The 25,163-nt window shown below is 40.3% G+C and overlaps 1 protein-coding gene across 1 annotated transcript in view; it reads right to left on the bottom strand.

Moving 5' to 3' along the window:
• Nucleotides 1-423: 423 nt before the first annotated feature.
• Nucleotides 424-25,163, bottom strand: part of TPX2 (TPX2 microtubule nucleation factor) — a 65,092-nt gene continuing 40,352 nt past the window's right edge. Inside the window, exons 9-18 of the mRNA XM_070420104.1 lie at nt 24,367-24,518; nt 23,184-23,355; nt 21,161-21,302; nt 20,319-20,535; nt 14,668-14,760; nt 12,675-12,851; nt 11,961-12,107; nt 9,015-9,126; nt 8,172-8,353; nt 424-6,070 (exon numbers count right to left, since the gene is read on the bottom strand). Coding sequence (XP_070276205.1) covers nt 5,960-6,070; nt 8,172-8,353; nt 9,015-9,126; nt 11,961-12,107; nt 12,675-12,851; nt 14,668-14,760; nt 20,319-20,535; nt 21,161-21,302; nt 23,184-23,355; nt 24,367-24,518 — 1,505 coding nt within the window. The 3' untranslated portion in view covers nt 424-5,959. The remainder of the gene's footprint in view (nt 6,071-8,171; nt 8,354-9,014; nt 9,127-11,960; nt 12,108-12,674; nt 12,852-14,667; nt 14,761-20,318; nt 20,536-21,160; nt 21,303-23,183; nt 23,356-24,366; nt 24,519-25,163) is intronic.

Here is a 25,163-nt window from a genome sequence, read left to right as displayed (position 1 = left end):
ATTTTGAAGATATTCAAGCTGAAAAGAGCCCTGTTAATCATTCTAGTTCAATCTCCTCATTTGACAGATGTGGAAACTGGTCCAGAAAAGGGAAGCGACCTGTGAAACGTCACTTAGCATGTCAGGGAATCAGTGCGATGATATCCTTGCTCCTATTCTTCCCCAAAGTCACCACCGCTCCAATAGAGTGTTCTTTCCAATCTGACCTGAAGGCTTAGAGACAACAATCCACTGTCTGAAGATGTAGTGTTCCAAGACTTTAAAATAACATAACTAGCTAGAGTCCTCTCCAGAAAGGCTTTGCTAAATGCCAATAAACTTTTTCACTGGATGAGTGCCAGTAACACAGATCAAGCCCGCTAAAAGGCGCTTCCCATTTTGCCAGAATAACGTCACTAACTACGCTTTTGGGAGGGGCTTATATTTCCTTTTAATATTTTAATAACAAAGATGGACTAAGTGGTTTGAAACAGTCACTTCAAGTTGAGACAGACATGATACATTAGAGGGGAGCAAATCAAGACAAATCTGTCCTATAAATCGAGTCTAGAAAAATCCTTTGCAAAACAAGCATTTTCAACAAAGAAAAGCAAAGACAAAACAAGGGAGCAGTGTGCTGTGGTTAACATTGGTATTTACAAAGTATGTGTTGATATAGGAAAAATATCTGAGTCATTACTATGCTGAATTAAAAAAGTAGAATACAAAATATATATACAGAAAAACCCTATAATGTAGAAAAACAGACAAAAGTTTTACACAAGAGAAAAAGAGATTATACAAAGTAATACCAGTGTTCAAGGTGGGTGATGGGACCATGGATTTTTTTTTCTTTCCTCTTATTACCAGGTATATTCCAAACTGTATATAACTAACAATGAAAAGTGTACATAACAATGCTGTGAGATTTTTGCATACAGCAAATTTAAAGTCACTTTCTAGCGACGTCGTGGGTTTTCTGAGAGATTGTGTACCTGAGTGCCGACCAGTGAAAGTCTGTCAGTGCTGTCCAGACTGCTTTTCACATTACAATTTACGACCACTCACTATTTAGTATCTTGACCAACTGCAAACTATGTCTCCCACCCTTGACCTGAGAAAATACCACCGGTGCCAAAACAAGCTGGGCAGCGGCACTTGGCTACAGCTCTTGGCACATTCACATACCTGCCTGGGCGGTTCTGGGATACCAATCCCATAACTACATGGGTCTCATCAGACAGGCCCAGTTTTTATTTCCTTTTTAATAAAAGGGAGAGGGCAGTTGATACCTTCAAGTTAGACTTAGTCTGGTGAAATAGTTCCTAAATAAAACCTAGTATTTGCCTCAGCTTTTTACTCCTGCCCCTCCCACTATGATTTCTGGGAGTGAAATGCCTGCATTTGTCAAGCCCTTTCAGGAAGCTGACACCTTCCGCACATAAAAGCCATGCTTTGGCCTAAGCCCAGCCTCTTATTATCTTGCATGAGAACAGCAAACATCATCAGACATTTCCATGTCGGTAAACTTCACTACAGCACTGAAGAGTGGGTATGCAAGAAAGCGAATGCAACAAGGAAAAAGGAGGGTTTTGTCCCCAGGCTTCTTTTTTGCAGCAACTACACTGGCTTCAGCCGGATAACAAATTGTCCTGGAATTCTTGGCGACAGAGCAAACATGTCAGCTCCCTGGTTACGCCTTCGTCACTGCTCAAAGCACCACACGCTTTAACCTCCCTGCTCTTTCCATAGGCCTGGGCTTGTCCCGTATCCAGGAAACTTTATATGTTGTCTAAACTGAGCATCCCAGCAGGCTGCAGGGCAGATGGCAGCTCAGGATTCCGAATGTTGACCAATTCCTACCTGGACCCACACCACCAAGCTGAAACTCAGCCTGCCTGTGCAGAAATAGGAGCCAGCCTCGTGGCCGATGGCTTTTTTAACTGCTACTGTCAGCAATGAGGAGCCTTCTCCAGCAGACAAGATTCGGAAGGGAACTGAGAGGAAAGCAAAGTCAAGATTTATCTAAAGGGATACACAGGTTTGACCAAATATGCAAGCCAATAAGCACCCAAGGCTCAGCTAAGCCAGGAGCTAAAAAAGACCAGATGTTACTGACCTGCCCTCCAGTCCTTGGGACCTCAGGTCACTAGCCAAGGACATCATGTAGAGGAACTAGACCCCACTCCAGATCTGTTTCCATGTCACTAGATTCTCATTAGAGGCTTCTTACTTCAGTCAGGGAGCAAGCCAGCACTTGCCCAAAGTAGCAGCTGAACCACACCATTCAGTGTAGAACATATGAAAAGAGTGAGGTCAGAGTGTAGAGTATGACACTTTGTCTAAAAATAAAAGGTTAGAGACAGGAATCTGTACATGCAGAAGCCATCTCCGCAAGGGAACACACCTGGCAGCACTAATCTGGGGAGGGAGCAGCTGGAGGAGAAAGTGGGAAACTTTACCTTGGGAGCTTTTGAATTTTGAACCATGTGAATGCATAACCTTTCAAAGAACAATAAAAATAAAAATGTAGAATGCTATGTCATATTGTTATAAAAAGAAAAATGCCCTATAAGTCTGTGTGAACATAAAAAGCTTTCTGAAAGAACACACGATTGTTAACTATGAGTTACCCCCGGGGAATGGGAATAGGGGGAGGAGATGTTCATGTCTTGATATAATCATTATTGTTTTATTTCCAAAGGCAGTATTACTTTTGTGATTTTTACTTTAAAAAGAAAAAAGAGCCCGCCTGGCCTGGCTCAATGATTGCACTGTCGACCCAGGAACCAGGAGATCATGGTTCAATTCCTAGTCGGGACACATTCCCGGGATGTGGGCTTGATCCCCAGGAGGGGGCGTGCAGGAGACAGCCAATCAATGGTTCTCTCTTATCATTGATGTTTCAATCTCTCTCCCTCTCCCTTCCTCTCTAAAATCAATAAAAATATGTTTTTTTTTAAAAAGAACTGCAACCTCACCCTGGCCACGTAACTCCGTTGGTTAGAGCATCATCCCAATTCGCCAAGTCAGGGTTCGATCCCTGGTCAGGGCACATATAAGAATCAACCAAGGGAAGAGTGGAACAACAAATCAATCTTTCTCTCTTTCTCTCTCTCTCTCTCTCTCTCTCTCTCTCTCTCATCAATAAAAAACAAACAAACAAAAAACCCTGCAACCTCACCTCCAACAGGAATCTCCCTCAGCATTTGTTTCATCTGTCTCACATGGCTCAGTCACATCTTATCTTGCATTACAATTCCTCATGTACAGATCTCATCTCCATTAAATGATGGAGCAATTGAGACTGCAGCCTGCCTACCACTCAAACTCCACGTTCCAGGGACAAACTCTGTGGAAAATAACCAGTAAGAACTAAAATAGCAGTCAAGATGGCAACAAAGCAATTACACAAGAGCAAATTGATCAACTAAAGAGTGAACAATAATCTCCCAAGTGTGTGAAACTTAGCGCAGGACTATTAGCAATGGGAAACCATGACCAAATCAAAGCAATATGGAAAACAGAGTTTGTCCCAGAAATTGTGGGAATTCCAACAATACATAGGTGCTAGTAACTTTGCAAAATTGTCGAGCAAAGTGTGACAGCCAGATTTCTCAGAAATCAGTGAATTCCTATCAGAGGACATGATCTTTGTTTAGAAAAATTGAAGTGACTTTGGAGTGTTGAGAGGCTCCTTCTAAGACATGTCCTGAAGGGATGAAGAATCTGAATTTTTCTGTAAAATCAAAGTGGCAAGTTTCAGGGAAAATGGGAGACTGTACTAGAAAAATGAATGTCATGTGAGGTAGTTCAGAGAGGACTCAATACCAGACAGGCAGTGCTAAGGAGAAGAGAGAGCCACTGGAAAATTGAGAAATTCTGGGAAGCAAGAGGCAATGGATATCTGTGGCTCAACTTCAAGCTATTTGTTTGCTTCTGAAACACATTACCACTCCGACAAGGTGTTTCTGGAGGAGGTAATCCAGAATGAAGTAAATGGGATAAAATGATCCCACAGGCCCCTAATTCTCAATGATGCTCTTTCCAAAACCCTCAACTTGAGGGCCAGATTTATTCTCCATAAAACAACCAATAGCAAGAAATGGACAACAGAAATGATGCCAGATGGGACTATATGAAGGATAGTGAACTGTTAGAAAGGAAAGGCTGGTGTAGGTAGGGAGAAAAGCTCCACAGGACAGAGAGGGGATCAAGAGATGAACAAAAGTTAAAAACCAAAGCAAGAGGTGACTAGAAAAAATGATAATAATAATAATAAAGCCCCCAGAAAATCCACGAGATATGAGGACTGGGGTAGAATTGGATTTCTCTGGGTACAAGGGATGGAAAACTCTGTTTGGGGCTGATACCTGCATGTCCTCCTTAACTCCCCTTTCTCTTACTCTCCAGGTCCAATCTGTTAAGTCTTATCAGTTACAGCTTCAAAATCCATTCAGAATCCAACCATTTCTCACCACCTCCACTGCTACCATGCAAGCCCGGGGGCCACGATCAGTTCTCACCTCGACTATAGCAAGAACCCCAACTTTCCTGTTTCCTTCTCACATGCCCGCTCCCTGCCCTAGTCTATTCTCCACACAGTGGCCAGTCAGTCAGGGAAACATTTCTCACCTGTCAGAACAGTGACTTGCTTATTGTCCGTCTCCCCTCAAAAAAAGGTAAGCTCCATGAAGGCAAGGGCTTCTATTTTTGGTCTCTGCTGTACTTCTAGAGACTAGCACAATGCCAAGTTATATGTAGTTGGTACCAAATTAATATTGTTAAATGAACTACATAAGTAGTTATGGAACTGTATACCATATGCGTCTAAGTGAATAAAGGAACCATATTTTGCATCAGTTTGTGGGCCTACAAATCATATCTTACTGAATCTACAATGGTTTATACACAATGCTCACTGAATGAATAAATAAAAGGAATATAGGTCTAATACGGTACCTAGGACTGGCCTGGACAGAATATGATTGGTATAGAGCAGAGTTCATAAATAATGTCAAGTCTAAAAGAAAATATACTATTTAACATGGACCTAGCAAATACTGTGCCAGCTACAAGAAATACAGAGATGACTAAGGTAATTTTAGAAACCTGTGTCTCTGCTAGTTTGTAAACAAGTACAAGTAACTCAGTGGTGTAATTGCTGTACTAGAGATATACACAAGGAACATTTGGGAGGCACTAAAAAATAAGTGATCATCCTTATCTGGGGAGGTCAAGGACGGATTTATTTAAAAAATGTTATGTGAGCTGACAATTATAAGGAACCAGGGAGGGGAAGACAAACATTTCTGCCAGTCCAGGTTACTGAAGGACTTAAAACGTGGGCAGCACGGCATTGCCATTATTATCAGCACCGATAAGGGAAGAATGTGCCTTCGTAGCAGCAGCTCTGCCCAAAGCTTGCTGATGGCTACCAGCAGTCCACACCGTCTTCTTCCTTGTTGTGCAGTTAATGAGGCTTTGCCCTCGTAGCAAAGGGCTCAACTTGAAATTCATTTTGTGCAGAGAAGAGGAATCTGATATACTGACTGTTCCTCACTGAAGCCATGACTCAAATCCTATCTCAATAATTAACTATCTTTATTTTCTGACATAAAATAGAAAAGAAAAAAGGGGGGAGGGGGAATGGGCAATAGAAATTACATAGTGCTGATATAAAGACTTTAAATTCTAGTCGAAGTTAAAACCCATTTTAAAGGTCAACTGATGGTCCAAAGGAAATAACTACATGGAGTCTGATCGAGATATATGTGAGTTGAGTCTCATTATTAGCCTCCATAATGCAAGATAACAATTCTCAACAAAATTAGAGTCCACACTTGTTAGGTATGCTCTGTCGGGCATGGATAGGTAAAGTCTGAAGAAATGTGTCCTCTCCATACCACTGTGACAAAGAAAGCTTTGATGGAAAAAGCAGCTCCTGTTCCCAGGTAGTGTCTGCAGCCCACAGTTGAGTTCAGCAATGGAATCGAGTGGAGAACTTGGGAGATACAGGCACGGTCAGAGGCTGGTCACTTGACTTGATCTCCACACCCTGGTATTTGCGTATTGGGTTTGCCTTGTGCACCTGCAAAGTAAGGAAAATAAAATCATCACTGATAATGATAGGCGTGGGGGCGGGGGGGGGGGGGGGGGGGGGGGGAGTTGCCAGGGAGGCAACACAGTATAATGGAAAAGCAAATTAGCTTTGGAGCCCAAGTAGGTTTCTGTTCATGTCTTGCTACATCCCTCAGCTTACACTAAAGAATGTCAAGCCTACCTCCAGTTTGAGTGTTTATTGCTAGGATATAATGGGGCAGTACTCAATTGTAGCAGAGAAGAGATACATGTTAAGATTAAGAATTGGCTAAAGTACAGCCTTAAGCTTACTGAGTCTTAATATTCGCCAAAAGCACAGACAAAAACAAACAAAAAACAGTAACTAGAAAGGATTGCTGAAAGAATGCCTGGTCCTGTTATCCTCTGGGCAGTCTACAACAATCATGTCAAACTCAAAAGCTAACAGAGGCCAAATAAACAAGGTTTCAGTTTATGTGGGCCGCAAAAAAAAAGCTTCAATTTTCATAAAAACGTAGGTTTATTTCGATAGAGACATGCTGAATACAAAGGGCTGAAATAAATGAGTAATTGTTGACATAAAATAATAGAACGTTTAATAAAAATATTTTTCCTTGAACATTAACTTACCAGACACTGAATAACTGCACAAATTAATAAGCGTAACGCAAATAAACCTATTTTTCTTCTTCTCTGAAAGCGAAATATTTCCTATTGCGCGCACCAAACAAGTTAGTCCAAGACTAATGACGTGGCAATCGGCTGCTCAAGTATTTGCTGCTAGTATTAATGGAGAGAAATGGTGCGCCTTCGCATAAGGGAAATGAATGCAACACAATTATAGTTATCAGTCATCAGCAAACATTGTAGTTCATTATTAATAATTATGTGTAACAGGATATTATAAAAATTAAGTTACGAAATTTTTATTAAAATGTTTCTTATATACCGTTATACTGGCTGGGCCGCAAAAATATTCGTTGTGGACCGAGAGTTTAACAGGTTGGTCTACAATCAATCCTACATCAAGCCAGATTAATAGAGAGCTAACAAGCACTGACAGAACTGTGCGATCAGCCTACACTGAGACTCGCTGTAAGAAATAGTTCCATGATGGGGACAAACATAAGCAGCAGGAACCAAGTGTTGAAGAAAAATCAAAGAGCCTGAGGATGGAAAAAAGGTTGGTTTTGTGAGTGTATCTGGAGTGGGGAATGTATTGTTTTTTCATTCAATCAGAAAATGGTAGCTTGAATTTTGCTGAGAAGCTAGTCCCTTTAATACCTTGTGCTTAGTCCCTTCCTGCAGCCACAGTCACCTCTGCCAACTGCTGTATCAGCTGATGGCTTAGCACTTTTAGACAAAACCTCAACAATTTATGTATTTCCATAGTCATTTTTATTAATCGTATGAAGCTTCATCTAAAACTGTCTTCTTCCTCACTGATGCAGTTAATGTGGCTTGCTGCCCTCCTAGTGAAAGGGTCCTAAATGTGAATTAAGCTTTCTTTTTGGGTAACTAATATTTAAATCATTATGCTAGTATTAGCACAGAGGTTCGTGTGAACCGATATGCACTGTAACTCCAAGGAATTTGAGTCAAGTATTAAGAGGAAAATGAAAATAGAGTTACTGCCCAATTCTCAAGTCTTTCCCTAATTATGTATTCTTGTCTAATTGTAAAATACATTGGTTCTCTTAAGCCTTAAATAATAAAAATAAGCTAATGATCACTGTGAACAGTTATGCCATGATTTCCTCCTTATGAAGACCCCTGGAAGAATTTGAGTGCAAGACTAAGGATAAATGTATTGTTTAACAAGCAGCTTGCTTTTATCACATGAACATTGTGAGTTATATAACTGACAGGTTGGTTCCTAAAAAGAGCCAAAATTATGACTCAAATTAGCAGATACATGGATCACAATGTACAGATCTTAAGCCTCGTTCACATCTCCACTTTGTCATCACCCGTGATTTGTGTGGTTTCCCGCTTCCCCTGTCTTTGATGTGTCCTTGCAGCCACCTTAGGTTCTTTCTGAAACAAGACAAGGTAAAGAGAAAACAAAGCAGAGACAATCATGAGTCAGTCAGCACTCCTGCTGTCTTTACCAGTTCTTTCCGTAGCCTGGCCAGCTCCTCCTTCTGCTGCTCCTCCTCCTGCTGCCTGACTTCCTCCAACTTCTGGGCTCTCTGGGCTTCTGCCTCAGCCATTTTCTTCTCCATCTCTTGCCGCTCTTTGGCTCTCTTCTCAGTGGCCAGCTGAAAAGGTTCTTGAACTAGTGAAAGGCTATCTGAGTACAGAAACAGAGAGAATATTGGTACACAAGCAGGACTTGCATAAACCTGGCCCCATACAGCCAGCAAGAGGCACAGACATGCATGTCAATAGAACGGCTAAGCACTAAGGAAGCCTTACTGAAAGTTGGAGTCTTAGAAGTTTAAAACATGGAAGGGCCCCTGAAAATCAACTAATTAGGAAAAAAGCAAGACCCACATAGGTGAAGTAGCTTGCTTAAAACCACATTGTGACTTTAAGACAGATAGATGTAGAAGAATCCCAATTATCTGACAACCTACCCAGTGCTTAAGGAAGCAAATGTTTTGTAATTAAGGCTTGCTTCAGGGTGAACTCCAGAAAGAGGTCCTGGCTATCCCTCCCTCACTTCCTGGTACTCTTTAGGTGGGGAAAGCCTATAACTATTACTGAAATGCCAGCTGCCTCTGCCCAGGATCTTGCTCTATGAATCTGGCCCCAAGATATTCTGAAACTCAACATAGCTGCTGGGTTCAACAAAGGCAAAAGTCTGGGTCAAGGAGAGAAAAAACTAGATCCTCTACAGACAAATGCTTCTGGTTGCCACAGCATTATACGGACACAACTGAGTCCCAGGCAATCCCCCTGGGAAGTCTGACAATGTTGCCCCAACCCCCCAAGAATACATGTAATACTACCAGTCATGGATTTTTTCTCTTTCTTGGGAACAAAGGGCTCCTGGAAGATGACAGTATTTGGACGAGCCTTGAAGCAAGTTGCTTCTTTCTGCTGTTTCAGTTCTTCTTCCAGCTATTAGAAAGAAAGCCTGTCAGATAACGTGCCATGACTACCACCTCCATGACTCAAGTACTAGTGTTTCTAACTGTTTCATCAATAAAGAGCAAATGATTTCATCTAAACCCCAATTAAAACCCCCTTTACAATGAGTAGATCAGAATGACAACATCTAAACCCACTGAGAATTAGAAAGTATCTTTATGATATATTTGACCCTCGAAAAATATGAAGATTAGGGCACCAACACTCCACAGTTGAAAACCTCATATAACTTTTGACTCCTCCCAAATGTACTTACTATAATAGCCTACTCTCCACTGAAAACCTTACCAATAACACAAATAGTAAATTAACACATATTTTGTATGTTATATATATTAAATACTGTATTCTTACAATAAATTAAGCTAGAGAAAATGTTAAGAAAATAAGGAAGATAAAATACATTCACAGTACTTATTGACAAAATCCATGCATAAATGGACCTGTGTAGTTCAAACTAGTGTTGTTCAAGGATCAATTGTAATATTAAGACCTTATCTTAACACCTACTCCCAAAACAGACATTATATACCCCCAGATGTGATCATCTATAAAGTATTCTCCCTGCCAAGCCCCCTCAAAAAAAAAAAAAAAACCTAACCAGAGTTTAATCAAGTCTCAAGTCTCTCAATATAACTACTCATCAACAGGAAACATAGGAGACAGAGGAACATATTAAGCAACACCACAGAATGCAATGACCAAAATCCAGATTATGGAAAACCAATAAGACAAATAATCCAGTTTATTCAATAAATAAAATGCAAGTAGAGAAGGCTATAGATTAAAAGGGATTTGGATTTATTAAACAACTGTAATATGTGGACCTTATTTGAATCTTGATTTGAGCGATTCAACTGCTTGAAAAAAATTTTGAGAGATTTGGGGGTATATAAGTGCTGACTGTCATTATTAAGGAATTACTGTTAATGTCTTACTACAATAATAATATTGTGATTATTTTTTTTAATCCTTATATTTTAAAGTTACACACTGAAGTATTTTGGACAAAATGAGATGAGATGGGCCCTAACCAGTTTGGCTCAGTGGATAGAGCATGGGCCTGCAGACTGAAAGGTCCCAGGTTCGATTCTGGTCAAGGGCATGTACCTTGGTTTCAGGCACATCCCCAGTAGGGAGTGTACAGGAGGCAGCTGAATCGATGTTTCTCTCTCATCGATGTTTCTAACTCTCTATCCCACTCCCTTCCTCTCTGTAAAAAATCAATAAAATATATTTTTTTTAAAAAGAAATGAGATGGCCAAAACCGGTTTGGCTCAGTGGATAGAGCGTCGGCCTGCGGACTGAAGGGTCCCAGGTTCGATTCCAGTCAAGGGCATGTGCCTGGGTTGCGGGCACATCCCCAGTGGGAGAAGTGCAGGAGGCAGCTGATCGATGTTTCTCTCTCATCGATGTTTCTAGCTCTCTATCTCTCTCCCTTCCTCTCTGTGAAAAATCAATAAAATATATTAAAAAATAAAAAAATAAAAAGAAATAAAAAGAAATGAGATGAGATGAGGATTTGCTTCAAAGTAATCCTGTGTAGGTAGCAGTATCCAGTGTAGAGATAAGTAGATAGAAGCATAGCTAAAGTAAGATTTTCTATGTTTTGATCACTATAGCACCAGGTTACAGGTTAATGCAAGTTCATTATACTATTCTACTTTGTATATGTCTGAAAAACTTGAAAAAAATTTTTATTATGGAAAATAACCCCACAGACATTCTATGTCACGGACCTTGAAAGAGAGATTCACTAGTACTTTCAAAGCAACAGTCTCAAGTTTTCCTAGAATGTAACAACAACAACAAGAGGCCTACGCTCACTCAGTCAGGTTAGCAGTCACATTTCTTGGGTTTCAAGAAGGGTGACTTCCTATAAAAAATTAGTCCAGAGCCGAACTGGTTTGGCTCAGTGGATAGAGCGTCGGCCTGCGGACTCAAGGGTCCCAGGTTCGATTCCGGTCAAGGGCATGTACCTTGGTTGCGGGCACATCCCCAGTGGGGAGCGTGTAAGGAGGCAGCTGATCGATCTCTCTCATTGATGTTTCTAGCTCTCTGTCCCTCTTCTTTCTTCTCTGAAAAAAATCAATAAAATATATTTAAAAAAAAAAAAAGGTTTAAAAAAAAAAAAAAAATTAGTCCAGAGCTCCTTTTGGACAGAGTGTAAGATAAGTGACAATATAAAAATACCAACAAACTTAGGGATTCAGGAAAAAATTTTCTCCAGATAGGGCAGAATTAGATTCCAACTAAACCAGCCAACAACCAATTAATTGTTTTTAACTACCTGTCATCTATAAAGAGCAAAGAGCACACTATGCTGACAAAACAGCATACCCTATTGAGAATCTATTCTCACTATTCTATTTCTTATCAAAGCACCAACAGAAACAAGTGAACATGTAATAAACAAGTCTAATATATAAAGAAACTCCAGATGCAAAGAAAGCCTATCAGTTCTCACATTCCCCAGATGAGCACTTAGAGCCAGGATCAGCAAACTTCAGCCAGCTTACAACCTCTTTGAGCTAAGAATGGTTTTTACAATTTTAAAGAATTAAAATACACACACACACACACACACTATATGACAGATCGTATACAGCCTACAAAACCTAAAATATGTATTTACAATCTTTTTTTTTTTTTAATAGAAAAAGTTTGCTGACCCGATTTAGAGCAGAGACTCTGAAATAATCCAGTGTGTTAGTTCTGAGATGAATTTCAATGTAGTGGGCCTACCCATTCTAACAAACCAACAAACAACCATTTACATATTAGCTGCTGTCCCAACCCCTCACCTGGTGCTTCCAAGTCTGTGCCTTTAAAGCACCTCTTTTGTCAGTCTCCAAGCAGAAAGGCTCAGTCTGGGTTACACTCTTCACCTTCTTCTCTGGCAGGTTAACAGTGTCAAAATCAGGCAAAAGATGTGCCTTGAACTTGGGCACCTGATATAAAAGAAAACATAAGATTTAAGATAAGGCCTTTCTAGCCAGAAAGCAATAGCTACGCCAGAATATTTGGACGAATCTAAATCTAAAAAAGAGAAAAGGGCCCTAGCTGGTTTGGCTCAGCGAACAGAGCGTCAGCCTGTGGACTGAAGAGTCCCGGGTTCAATTCTGGTCAAGGGCACATGCCCAGGTTGTGGGCTTGATCCCCAGTAGGGGGTGTGCAGGAGGCAGCTAATCAATGATTCTCTCTCATCATTGATGTTTCTATCTCTCTCTCTCTCTCCTTCTTCCTGAAATCAATAAAAACATATTAAAAAAAATAAAGAGTAATGGGCTTAAAAGGAACCCAGGTATTGCCTGCAATGGCAACATAATCATGGGCAAGTCACTTAACACCCTTGAGCCAGAAAGCTTATTAAAATTACTTGCCCTTTTTATACTTTATAAGGTTGTCATGAAGAGATCAAAGGAAGTCAGTGATTTTTATAAAAATGCAACATAAAAGATTATCTTTGAGGGATCAAAGAATAGTGTTAAGCTACTTACAGAAATGAAAACACCTACCTCCATTTTCTGCAGTTCTTTTATTTTCTTCTCCTTCTGTAACTGGCGTTCTTTGTCTCGAGAATCAAATGAGAAAGGGCATATTTCCACAGTCTTTGCCTCTGGGATTTGGGGCTTAAAAGGTACCCCTAAATGTGCCCGAGGTTGAGCTCTTCTTATCACTACCGGCTCCTCTTCCTACAAGAAAAAACGCAGTTTAAAAACAAGACTGCTCACTCTTACCTCCTCAGAATGGAGAGTCAGAGACATTATATGACAGAAGTCATTAAGGCAAGTCACCCCACCTCTTAGGTGTCTTAGTTTCCTATGTAGCAAAGTTACCTACCAACTCACTGGGGTGAGACCAATGTGAAAGTATTTGATAAAGGTCTAACACAATTACTCTTAAAGATGTAAAGTCTTTCACAGGAAGGCTGTAAAAACTAATGAGATCAATCAGTGTGAATAAAATGAAGAACAGAAGATACACACACCTTGGCCTCCTCTTTGACTCACCCTCCATCTAGACTCCACTAAAACATGTGACTGGGAGTTAATGAGTCGTTAAACCCGGAATAGGACCAAGTAAGTTGTTTGGGTTCAAACTGGTAACGTAAGATTACTGTGTATTTTAGTTTCAAATGAACTCACATAAAATGGCTTATGCTTGAGATCTGCTATGAACTTACCCCAACTCTGGATATCTATATATATAAAAGGCTAATATGCAAAGCGTCCCCTCAGGAGTTCGACCTGGAGACCAGGAGTTCAATCGCTCACTATGGCGTGGGCTGACCACCAGGGGGCTGCGTGGAACGAAGGAAGGCCCCAGCCAGCAGCCGGAAGGCCACGAATGGCCTTGATCGCCAGGCCAGACCTAGGGACCCTACCCATGCCTCTAATAAAACTAGAGGCCCTGTGCACAAGATTCGTGCACTGGAAGAGGGTTGGGGGGAAGAGGGTGTCCCTCAGCCCGGCCTGCGCCCTCTCATAGTCCAGGACCCCTCAGGGGATGTCCGCCTGCCAGCTTAAGCTGGAAGTCAGACATCCTTCTCTCAGTCCGGGGCTCTTGAAGTCTGGGACCCCTTGCTCCTTACCGCCCGCCTGCAGCAGAGGCAGGAGAGGCTCCCACCACTGCCACTGCACTCACCAGCCGTGAGCCTGGCTTCTGGCTAAGTGCCGCACCCCCTGTGGGAGCACACTGACCACCAGGGGGCAATTCCTGCGTTGAGACTCTGCCCCCTGGTGGTCAGTGCATGTCATAGCAACCGGTCGTTCAGCCATTTGGTCGATTTGCATATTAGGCTTTTATTATATAGGATGAAGATATAACAGGAAACTAGCCTGATCAATGACAGTTTATGTATCCCAGTTTCATGATCCATCATCACACAGTCACCTTTGCAACCCTTGGATTAATGGAGATAGGACAGGGTGAATGTTAACAGCCTGGTGTTTCTCTTCCTTTCTATACCCCAATCCCTAGGCCTGGTGTGAATTTTAAAGTCCCTCAGTGCCCTGACAGGGTAACTCAGTAGGTTAGAGTGTTGGTCCCAATACACCAAGGTTGCAGGTTCACTCTCCAGTCAGGGCACATACAAAAAGCAACCAATGAATGCATAAATAAGTGGAACAATCAATCTCTCTCTCTAAAAATAAATAAATAAATAAATTTTTAAAAAGTCCCTCAGTGAATGGTGACAACAACTCAGGCAAAATAGAGGACAGGGATCAGGAACTTTTAATCCATGTTACAATGGTAGGCTAATTGTCAATGTTATACAAACGGACAGGCCTCCAATAAGTTGCAAAGAATTACCACTGCAAGACAGAAGATTCACACCAATTACTTTGCTCTTGGAGGAGCAAAAGAGATGATCAAATGTTTATGCCCACTGTTGAAGACAACTCCAGACAAGAGTGACTGCCTTTGAGTTCCATTAAGCTTTAAGAAAGAGTAATGCTTAGATTGATGATGCAGAAGGAAGAAGAAATCCCCATCCCAGGGAATCACCTCATTGTTGATGGGCATTCGGATTCTGTTCTTTAATGCAAACGCTGGTGATTTGGGGACAGTGATTGGAAGTAGTTTCTTTTCAGGAACACCCTGGAAGGAATAAACAACTCCATTAGACATCCCAGGACGATCTCCACTAGTTAAGATTAAATCCTTGTCTTAAAGGGAAATTCACAAAACCAGGAATCAAAAAAAAAGCTAGTGTTTCAGTATGTCGTTATTTACGCAACTAAGACAAAGGATCTGCCGTAGCACTCCAAAGGTGGAATGTCACAATAGAAGAGAGGCAATAATGACATAGTTTGAGTTGTATATTCAGTAAAAACAGAATTCATCAAAATCTTACTTTTTAATTTAAAAAATACTACTGACAACAGAAAACAAACTAATGCCAATGTTTTGATGTTTCTCTTCCTTTCTATACCCCAATCCCTCAAAAACAAAATTTTTTAAAATGTTCATTTTATAAGCACTTATACTCTATCACAAATCTGGCAATTAATACTAACTACAAAATGTTAGCTCTTGGGCTGTTGTTTTGAATGAAATGTATAACCAGATCAATTTAAAAAATCCTCTCTCACATGCTAATGTTGCCCATCAGCTCTCTACTCTGCCTTCTCTCTAAACCCTTCACTGCCTTACCACAGGCCACATCATCAATTGCCTATACCATTCACCAGCCTTCTAAAAGGCTTTTCAGCTCATCTCATTCCTCCAATCCATCCTCTGTATATAGTCAGAATTATTTTTCAAAACACATCTGATATATTACTTCCTGACTTAAAATTCTTTAATGGCTCCCTCTTACTGTTTAGCTACAACAGTATAACAAATGCCCTGGCATGAAGTACAAGGTGCTTTATAATCTGATACCCTGTCTGACTCTCCAGTCTTATCTCTTGACCCTCCTACACATGAATGAACTACTTACTGGCAACTGCCAAAATTAACACTGGTTCTCAACTCAGTGTCTTTCCTTGTGCACTCTCTCTCAGCTGCTTTGAAGTACTTAACCCTTCTTTTCAAACCTCCACAGAAGCATCTCTTCTTCATAAAGCCTTTCAAGATCCTCAAACTCCCAGAACCTACAGAACTGACGCACTCTCTCCCTGTGTAGAGTTCTATCACAGTACATACAGAACTTCATTGCACTTGTTTATTTAGATGTTCATCTGCTTGTGTGAGCCTATGAGTGCTCCATGAGTGGGGACTTGCATTTCATCAATCCCTAACCTTGGCAAGTATAAAGCCAAACATTCAGCAAATGTTTGTTGAATGAATATAGTAAGAATAACAGAATTTATACCTTGGACTCAAATTTACATCTTGAGAGACTTCTCCTTAATTCCAACAATGCTGAAACTGCTAAAAACATCTTTGGAATATCTTTCTTGAGTGGCTTTCAAAGCCAATTTTGGGACCAAGCAAGGTAGAACTCAATCTTTACTTTTAATTAAACAAAACTGCTTCCAGACCTATTATCTTGGACTACTCTGAAGTTCTAGTTCCAAATGACTTTACACCAGCTTCTAAAAGCAAATTAATCTTTGAAATATGAAGATTTGCCATCCCTGAAGAGATCCAAAAGACTGTGCCACAGGATCTAAGACAAGTGGCTTTTCCAAAATGTTTTGCACAATGTCAATCATTGGAAAAAATGTATGCCCTCCTATGGTGACCACGACAAGGGGAATGCTCATTCTGATGTGAAAGTTCTTATGTTTCCTAAACAAAGCCAAGATCTCCAGCATAGTGAAATCCAATGTATCTGAGTGACAAAAGTCCATGAAATGGGATTTTCAAATAATGCTTACCATAAACAACAAAATCTGTTGTTGTACAACATCCTAGACATGTGAACACCAGCCTCTTGCCTAAACACACTTATGACATGTGGGAATAAGAACACTGAACAAGGAGCCAGAAATCTGTTTTCACCCAACTCTGATTCCAACTGCTGTAACCTTAGGTGCATCACATAGCCTTCAGACCTCAGATTATTTGTTTTCTTTTCATTAAACAAAGTATTGGAAATAAATATCTGAGGACTCATTTCATTCTAAAATAATGTCTCTTTTCCTATTTTCCCCCTCTCTCTAAATCCACCCACCAGAGAGACATGCATTGTAAAAGAAAAGCAATGGAAACCTCTAACAAGTCAGCCATGAAAGAGATGTTCACCAATGGGAACATCTATCCTAATTAGTTGGGAGAGAGGGAAAGGTGATTTATGAAAATCAACTTTGCAGCAACCATCTACCCATACCCCATTCTTCACTGCAATCAAAGCCAACTGGGGGCTCAATCAGAAATAAAGAAAAGAAAACTGGGTTTTTAGAAACAAAGGCTTCTTGTTTTGCCATTTTAAGTTTTTTTAGTTATAAATTCCTTAAGGGCAGGGAGGTCGCCAATTGCATTCTCCAAGGAACCTACAGAAGTAATTGTTCAATGAACACAAGGTTGATTAATCTGTTTGTATGTCAATCTGCTCTACCTGCCAGACTGAAAGCTTTCAGGACCAGGGCTGTTTCACATTCCATCTCTGAGTTCCCAGCGTCTACCACACTAGAAACACAGGCTGGAGCACTTCAGCTTGTTCTGTCACTCACTCAGTTATCCACACTGGAGTGCCTATGCTGTGATGCTAGGTTCTAGGGATACAGAAGTGAACAGTACAGATATTCACGGCCCCTACTCTCAGGGAACTCACATTCTAGTGGAAGAAAGAGAATGAAAAAGTAATAAATCAATTATTCCCAGGTTTTCACATGTGCTATAAAGAAACCTAGCAGGAATGCAGCTAAAGTATAATGGGGGTAAGCATGTCTCTGTAAGGCAGGATATGCCCCCCAAGTCCCTTGGACAAGATCTCAGGCCTGTCCCAGAGCAGTTAGGAAATTACTGTGAAGCAATGTTATTTCAGGGATAAGAGGGGGTAGGGGTGAAATTGTGCTGGTCTCCCCAAGTCAACCCTAAAATATCACTGCTAAAATTACTCACTGGCCTCACTGACACCATATCCACCTCTGTGGTGCCCCAGCTCTCCCACTAGATGTCGGCACCAAGTTCACATTTCACACCCTGGAGCTCAAGGCTTTCATCACTCCACCTCTCTCCCAAGAGCCGTTATTTCATCTCTGCCTCATGGCCCACTGCTGCCCAAGCCCGCTGTCTCCTTGCCACCTATCAACCACAGGCGGGAGCGCCTGAGAAACACCATAAGGAGACAGAGATGCAGCTTAAGCACCCAGAGGACATGAATGGGGAACAATGGTGGCAGACAGACAAGATGCATTTGGGCTCTGGAAGGCAGGCTCTTCTGTGCTATTACAAAAGTCCAAGACTAGAATTAAGAGACCTAATCTCAGTTCTGCTAACAGCTTCCAAAAATGGGCAAGTCACATTCCTCTCCCAGAACTTCCCTTTCTAAAAAGCAAAGAAGAGTGAAAGAGAATACATCTAACGTCTCCTATGCTTTGCTTCTCTAGAAACCATCAGTTAAAGTGAAATCACTGGAAATTTAGAGAACTGAAAACAGCTAGCATCAAACTCAAAAACTGTGTTTGCCAAAATTAACAATGATAACAGCATTGTGAGGTAGGATGACAGTGCTTAAGATGACAGTTCAGTCCAGCCGGTGTGGCTCAGTTGACCTATGAACCAGGAGGTCACAGTTCAATTCCTGATAAAGGCACATGCCCAGGTTGTGGGCTTGATCCCCAATAGGGGGTGTGCAGGAGGCAGTCAATCAATGATTCTCTCTCATCACTGATGTTTCTACCTCTCTCTCCCTCTCGCTTCCTCTCTGAAATCAATATATATATTGATGCAGAATATATATATTTTTAAAATATATATATATATATTTTTTAAAAATATGACAGTTCAAATCCTGGTTCTGCATACTAGACACCTCTTAGTGTCTCTTTCCTCACCTAAAAAATGGAACCTACCTCTTAAAGAGTTATGAGAAATAAGATAATCGACATAAAACACTCAGGAAAAAAACACTCAGTACAATGTATGCATGCAATAAAACAGTTCTTACTATTAACAATGTGACTGCTTTAGTGTGTCAGACACTAAAGTCTTCACTGGGCTCTAATCTTTGCTGCACCTAACAAATAAAAAGCTCCAGGGGTGGGGCCCAGGAATCTGTTTACGTAATAAGATCCCCAGAGGATTCTGAGAACTAGCTGGATTTGGCAAACACTTTCCTGCAGCATAGCACTTCAATTCAGTTGCATACTTGCTTAACCTAGTGCTTTGCTGATTTGTTTATCCAGAATTCTCAACAAGGCATAACCTGGTACAACACTACTCTAAGATCTCAACTAACTCCTAATGAACTCTAGTCAACCTCCTCCAATTAACACTTCTCCCGAGTTATCTCCAAAGCACAACAAACTGCCAAACCAATTTCCTAAATCAATGTTTCTAAAAGTGGAGTTCAGGTATGACTGGTGATCTGGAAGAGGATGTTAGATGGGATATAGTCATTTTTTTATTTTTAATAATTACATATTTTCCTTAAGAACCTTCTATTTTATTCAAGAACTAGAGGCTCAGTGCACGGATTCGTGTACTGGTGGGGTCCCTCAGCCTGGCCTGTATCCTCTTGCAATCCGGGACCCCTCAGGGGATGTCGGACTGCGCTGCTTGGTATTTCTCGACATAAAATAAAACAAGCGCTATCACGCTGTTTGGGTCTTTTCGTACTCATTTAGAGAAAGCGCGGTTGCACTGTTTGGGATTCTTCGATAGTGTTTTTTCAATACCCCCTGGGACTCAAACGAATCGTATGTTTTCTCGACATAAAATCTCAGCAGCACAATCGTGCTGCTTGGGACTCAAACGGTTAATATATAGACTTCCTTTTTCCAGCTTAACTGACCCACTAAGTTTCCAGGAGCTGTCCCGTTTTCTACCTTCAGGCTTTTTTTGTCACCCCCACTGCCTGGAATGCCTCGTGAGTTCATTTGCATTTCTGTAAGTACAAATTCTACCTTGTAATGGAGAAGCAATATAATGAGTTTAGGATCACAGACTCTGGAGCCAGAGTGCCTGAATTATTATCCTTGCTCCACCGTTTACTAACTGAGTGTCCTAGGAATGCTACTTAACCTCTCTGGGCCTCAACTGCCTCATCTCAAACTAGAGATAATTAGACTAAACTACCTGGAGGGGCCATGGTCAACATGAATGGCTTAATATATGAAAAAGGCTTAGGGCAGTGCCTGGCACATACTGAGAGTGTCAGCTACTACAACAGTGACAACATGATGAGGATGACTATTACTCCATATTGTCAAGGATGAAGTCAAATGCTTCCTCCTCCCAAAATCATTCCCTGAACCTTCCACCTAGAAGAAATCATTATCTCCTTTGAATTCCTATAATTCTTCTAACTGCCATCTCTCTGAGAACACTTCTGTCTCATTTTATATTATTACACATATGTTGTCTCCCTTATTGGACTTTAAGTTTCCTGAGAACAAAATCTACCTCTGATATGTCTCTTTATCACCTACAACTCTTAATATGATGCCCTGATCATAGTATATATTCAAATATGTATAAGTGGGTGGATATTTGGTCATAAGCAGGACAATTTTGTCAGCATGCAGGGCCTCAACCATTCTTACCACAACATCTTCCAAGATCTTAGTCGGGCAAGGTCTGGAATGAAATTCAAAGTGTTCATCCTCTGATTTCTTCTTTGACTCACGCTCCTGGATTCTTTTCTCAATTTCTAAATCAAAGCCAACAGGCTGAGTGGGTGGCTTCACAGGCGGTTTCTTGGGCAAGATGGGCCCACCTTCAAGAATTCTGGGATCCAGTTCCCTTGCTTTGAATTTATATCTGTAAGGTGAGAATTTAAATGCCATCCCCCCCAAAATTTTAATAATTAAAAAAAAATACATAAACAACAACAAACAGAAAAACAATAATCATTAAGCTTAGCCATCATGCAGAGCAAAATTTCTCTCCATAGCCATTATTTCTACCTCTAGAGCAAAGAATAAGAAAATCCTAACATTCCCACCACTTTAATGACTGGGGTTTCTCTTCACAGGGGAAGCTCCCCCTTCACAAAAGTACAAAAAGAAATGGAAAGAGGATATAGGAGACAAATCCAGTGCTAACCATATTAAGTTCCAGTTTCCTCCCATGAACAATCCCTTGGGTAGCCATGAAAGAGTAGGATCTACCTAAACTAACCTCAGAGGACACTCCCTAACTGGAATCATAACTAAGTTCTCCCACTCCAATCTCTGCATTAGCTTTTTATCAGTTTACACTCCAGAACATCTCCATATTCCCACTTTCAGGACTAATCATAGAGGCAGAGACACAGCCTACAGAGCTGGCAACTCAAATGCTGTAAATTCCCATGCATGAAAAATAGCAACTGTCCCCTTACAGAACTGAAAAGAGAGCAGGCGGTTTCTTAAACTCTTCCTCAGATACTGCCAGTGGTACTTACTGTTGCAGTTTCTCGAGCTCCTCAGCCTCAAGATCCGCTGCACTTTTGCAGGTCACAGGTCTTGTGCGCTGTTTGGTTTGCAACACAGGAGTCTGTGGTTCTGTGACAATCTTGGCCACAGTAGACTTGGTGGGTAACAGAGCTGTAAATCGAGATCAGAGACATTCACCTGGCTCCTCAAGACCCCATTTACCTGTAGGTGCTAACTCATCTTGGCAACCCAGAGAGGCCCAACCACAGAGTGGTTGGCCCTCCATATTCAGCTCAGTTCACATCAGGCAACCTGACAAATATGCAGTCCCTTCTTCCCTATCACTCTTTACTGAGGGGTATGATTGATGAAGGTAAACTTTTGGTAAACTCTACTATTATCTTCTGAACTTAAAAACCACCCATGTCTGATGAATTCCTTGTCACTGCACAGGCCTATACTGCCTTTCTATTGGCGATGCTAACTATTTTGCTTGTATTTGACAAGTAAGATTTTTACTTATTCCCGCTTTAAAAATAAGGCCTTTCTAAAGACCAAGTAACAATTCCCAATTTTATAAACTCCCTAAAAGCATCTATATCAAAGTATCAAGACTACCTCGCACAGAAAGTTAAATGGACAAAGTAAACTATGTCAAAGCATCAATATTAAGACCATCACCCAATGTTCCCCCAATAAATTCAATAAAAATAAAAATTTGAAAAAGACCATTGTTACTACTCATAGAAAATACTGATTTGCTGGGTCAGGGGCAACCATGTCAGTTTTATTATGTAAGAATGAGTTCTCTAATTTAGAACTTATCACATAAGATAAGAAGGTAGAAACCAAATATATTTCTTTTATAAAGAAGCCAGACTTCAAGTATATACATAACCATTATTTAGCTATGACTGTAAAAAGTTTTAAATAAAAATTACTTTCTGTAATTTGTCAGTACTGAGATTATAAAAGCAGGACATATCCGAGTCTAAAAGTCATATATTATTTGAAAAGTCATGTTTAATATTTAAATTTCTATTAGGATAAAAAAAAATTATTATTTTCATTAATATAAAATTTGACAAATGAACAGTATTAAGCTTGTCTGGCTACCTGACACAGCACTAAACAATGCCTATGTAAGGGCAGGAAAAACTGAGACCTTCAAAGGCAAAATGGCCAGATTCTGCTTTATCCATAATGCTAGCTTTATACACTGGACAGCTATTATACCACTATTTTTAAACTTTTTTACCTTCCTTCTTATAGAAATTATTTTCATAAAAAATAGAAACTATTAGATTAGAATTCTCTCATTTGTTCACCACCAAATCTATACACCCACCAGCATTTGCACTCATTCTTCTCACTCTTCCATCCTCCTTTCAAAGAATGAGAGCTATGATAAGTACTCCTCCTCTACCCGCCTGTGCAGGGATTTAACCATTGGTTATCTTCTTTTTCTCCTCTATTTTCAGCTTCTCTGCCAGGAACTTCTTAGTACGCAGGCACACTCTACCTATCTTCCACATCTTTTAACTCTGACATCTTTCATTTTCATAGCATTTAGAATAATTTGTAATGATCTATTTGTTCATCTCTCTCACAGAATTAGAACCTGATGTTGAGTAGCACCAAGTCCATTTTGTTCACTTCTATACCCTCAACACACAACAAAGTACTTGGTCTTTAGTAGTAAAAGAAACTTGCTGAATCACTGAACAAAAAGCACACAACCTTGAATGAATGGAATGCCTTCATTTTTTATCAGTAAATAAATGCACCATGACACTTTGATATATAGCAAAGATATCTTTGATTCCCCTTATTACTGACCAGAAGGATCAAGTGATTGATAGGCATAAGTGGACAGATAGCTGGGTGGTTTGAGAAAATGCTCAACAATAAATTAGTTGTCTGCATATAGGTACATACCATACTTTAGTTCAAAAACTAGGATATCAACTAAAGGCAAATTTGTGCCTAAGACGCAGCAAAAGGAATTCTAGGGAAGACTCCAGCCAGCTATGATATCGGTAAGAAACTTACTAATATCATCCTTCTTGCTCCTCAAGTGATATCTGTTAGGGGTTCCTTTATAGAAGGCTTCGACCTGCTGTGCAATAGGTACATATGTAGAAGCTGTTTCATCAAATTTTCTTTTCTTTCCTTGGGACAGGTTGAAAGGCTTTATAATGGTGCATCCCTTAGTCACTCGGGCCTGTAAAGAAAGAAGTTGTTCCCCAAATGAAACGTTATAGAAGCTCAGATGTACCACAAGTCACATATTCAGCAGAGAATCAAAAGGAAAAGAGCTCGTGTAAAACCTTAAGAATTATTACTCTTAAATCTGTCAGTCTTTGAGCACAGGTTACCAGTCTATTCCCATCTTTAAAAAAAATAAAATAATCTAGCACTTAGCAAATTGTTCTACAATAGTATATAAAGTGATCTTTTACAAGCATGTTAATGTTTTAAAGCAATCAAGAGCAAATCTTCTTAGAATGAGAAGGAACCAAAAATGCTTAAAAGGTACTCTATCCCTAATCCATTTTTTAAAAACTGATTAGGATTCTGGGAGTGATCAGGTCAAGTGTGTAAACGTCTGAATCAGACTCTTATACACCCTTCCCAAAAACTGAGTGAAGAAGCCTACTCCTTGGAACACTGATTTTGATTAAATTGGTCTCTGACTGAAAACAACACTTTTCCAGAACCTACATCTCAAAGAAAGAACACACCCAAGGTTTAAGACTGAAAGACTGACTTCAACAAATGATGATGATGACTGAAATTGCAAGTAGAGATTCTTAGAATTTTTATTTAGGATTGTTAGTTTTTGTTAGTGCTCGGTAACAACACTGCAAGGATAGGAGTGGTCTGCCCCAAAGCCATTTTCCCCATAAATGTTATTATATTTTGTACACAGCTTTGCAAACAAAACTTTTTCAAGAATTTTGTAACAGCACAAGCTGTAACAAGCCTGTGCTTATGATTTGCCACCCATAATTCTATGTATTTTGTGTATATTATCAATTCAGTTTGCACAGCAACTTGGCAAGATGGTTCCCAAAGAGACAGTAATTTATCCAAGATCACAGAGCTAACAGGAGGCAAAGTGAGAATTCAGATCTTAATTCAATTATATTATTGTAAGTGGTGACCACAAATGTTACAGCTAAAATCCTCACTAAATTAGTAAGAGGAATATTCACTTAGTCCATCAACTTACAGGAGATGGAGGATGCTTTCGCAGTTCTGATGTAAAGTTCACTTCCTTATACTCCTCCTGGTTCTTAGGATGTTGTTTGATTCGCTCATCAGTGCGAAAGTGGAAGTTGACTGATTTGGTTACCTGGCTCACTGTTTTCTTCACAGGTTGTCCTGAGTGAGGAGCAGAGCAAAACACTCAGGTTACACAGAGAACATTAGTAAATCTCCCTTTATCCAATATTTTTGGTCTTTCTATTATCATGGATCTAACTGTTCACTCTTTACATGTAACCCAATATTTGAAACAGTCCTAAGGACACTAATATATGTACCTTATTCATTAAGTTGAGTACTGTTGGAGATGAGGCCCTTTGATCAGATGCCAACTGTTAAAGAGGTAGGACAGAAGAAAAATCCCATCTCCCAGGTGTGGCCATAGGTCTGAAGACAATGAGTAGCTGGAATATTTTTGATAGACAAAGATCTCAACTGACTTTAAAATCACACTTAACTAGCCCTTCTGGTGTGGTCCAGTGGTTGAGCGGCTACCCATGCACCACGAAGTCACTGGTTGATTCCTGGTCAGGGTACATGCTCAGGCTACAGGCTTGATCTGAGGTGGGGGCCATGCAGGAGGCAGCCAATCAATGTTTTTCTCTCTCTCTCTCTTCTCTCTCCGTAAAAATCAATAAAAATATATTCTTTAAAAAGGCACACTTAACTAAACATCTCTAAGAAGGAAACACTATAAACTCCAGGGGTGCTTCCTTCAACCCGGTAAGCAGGGCTTTATAGCTTCAACTCCACCAATAAACA

This window comes from Myotis yumanensis, unplaced genomic scaffold (assembly GCF_028538775.1).
Source record: "Myotis yumanensis isolate MYYU_CA2020_CCGP unplaced genomic scaffold, mMyoYum1.0.hap1 SCAF_7, whole genome shotgun sequence".
NCBI classification, from domain to species: domain Eukaryota; kingdom Metazoa; phylum Chordata; class Mammalia; order Chiroptera; family Vespertilionidae; genus Myotis; species Myotis yumanensis.
The sequence above is the reverse complement of the archived record's forward strand: the minus strand, read 5'-3'. Positions and strand labels throughout refer to the sequence as shown.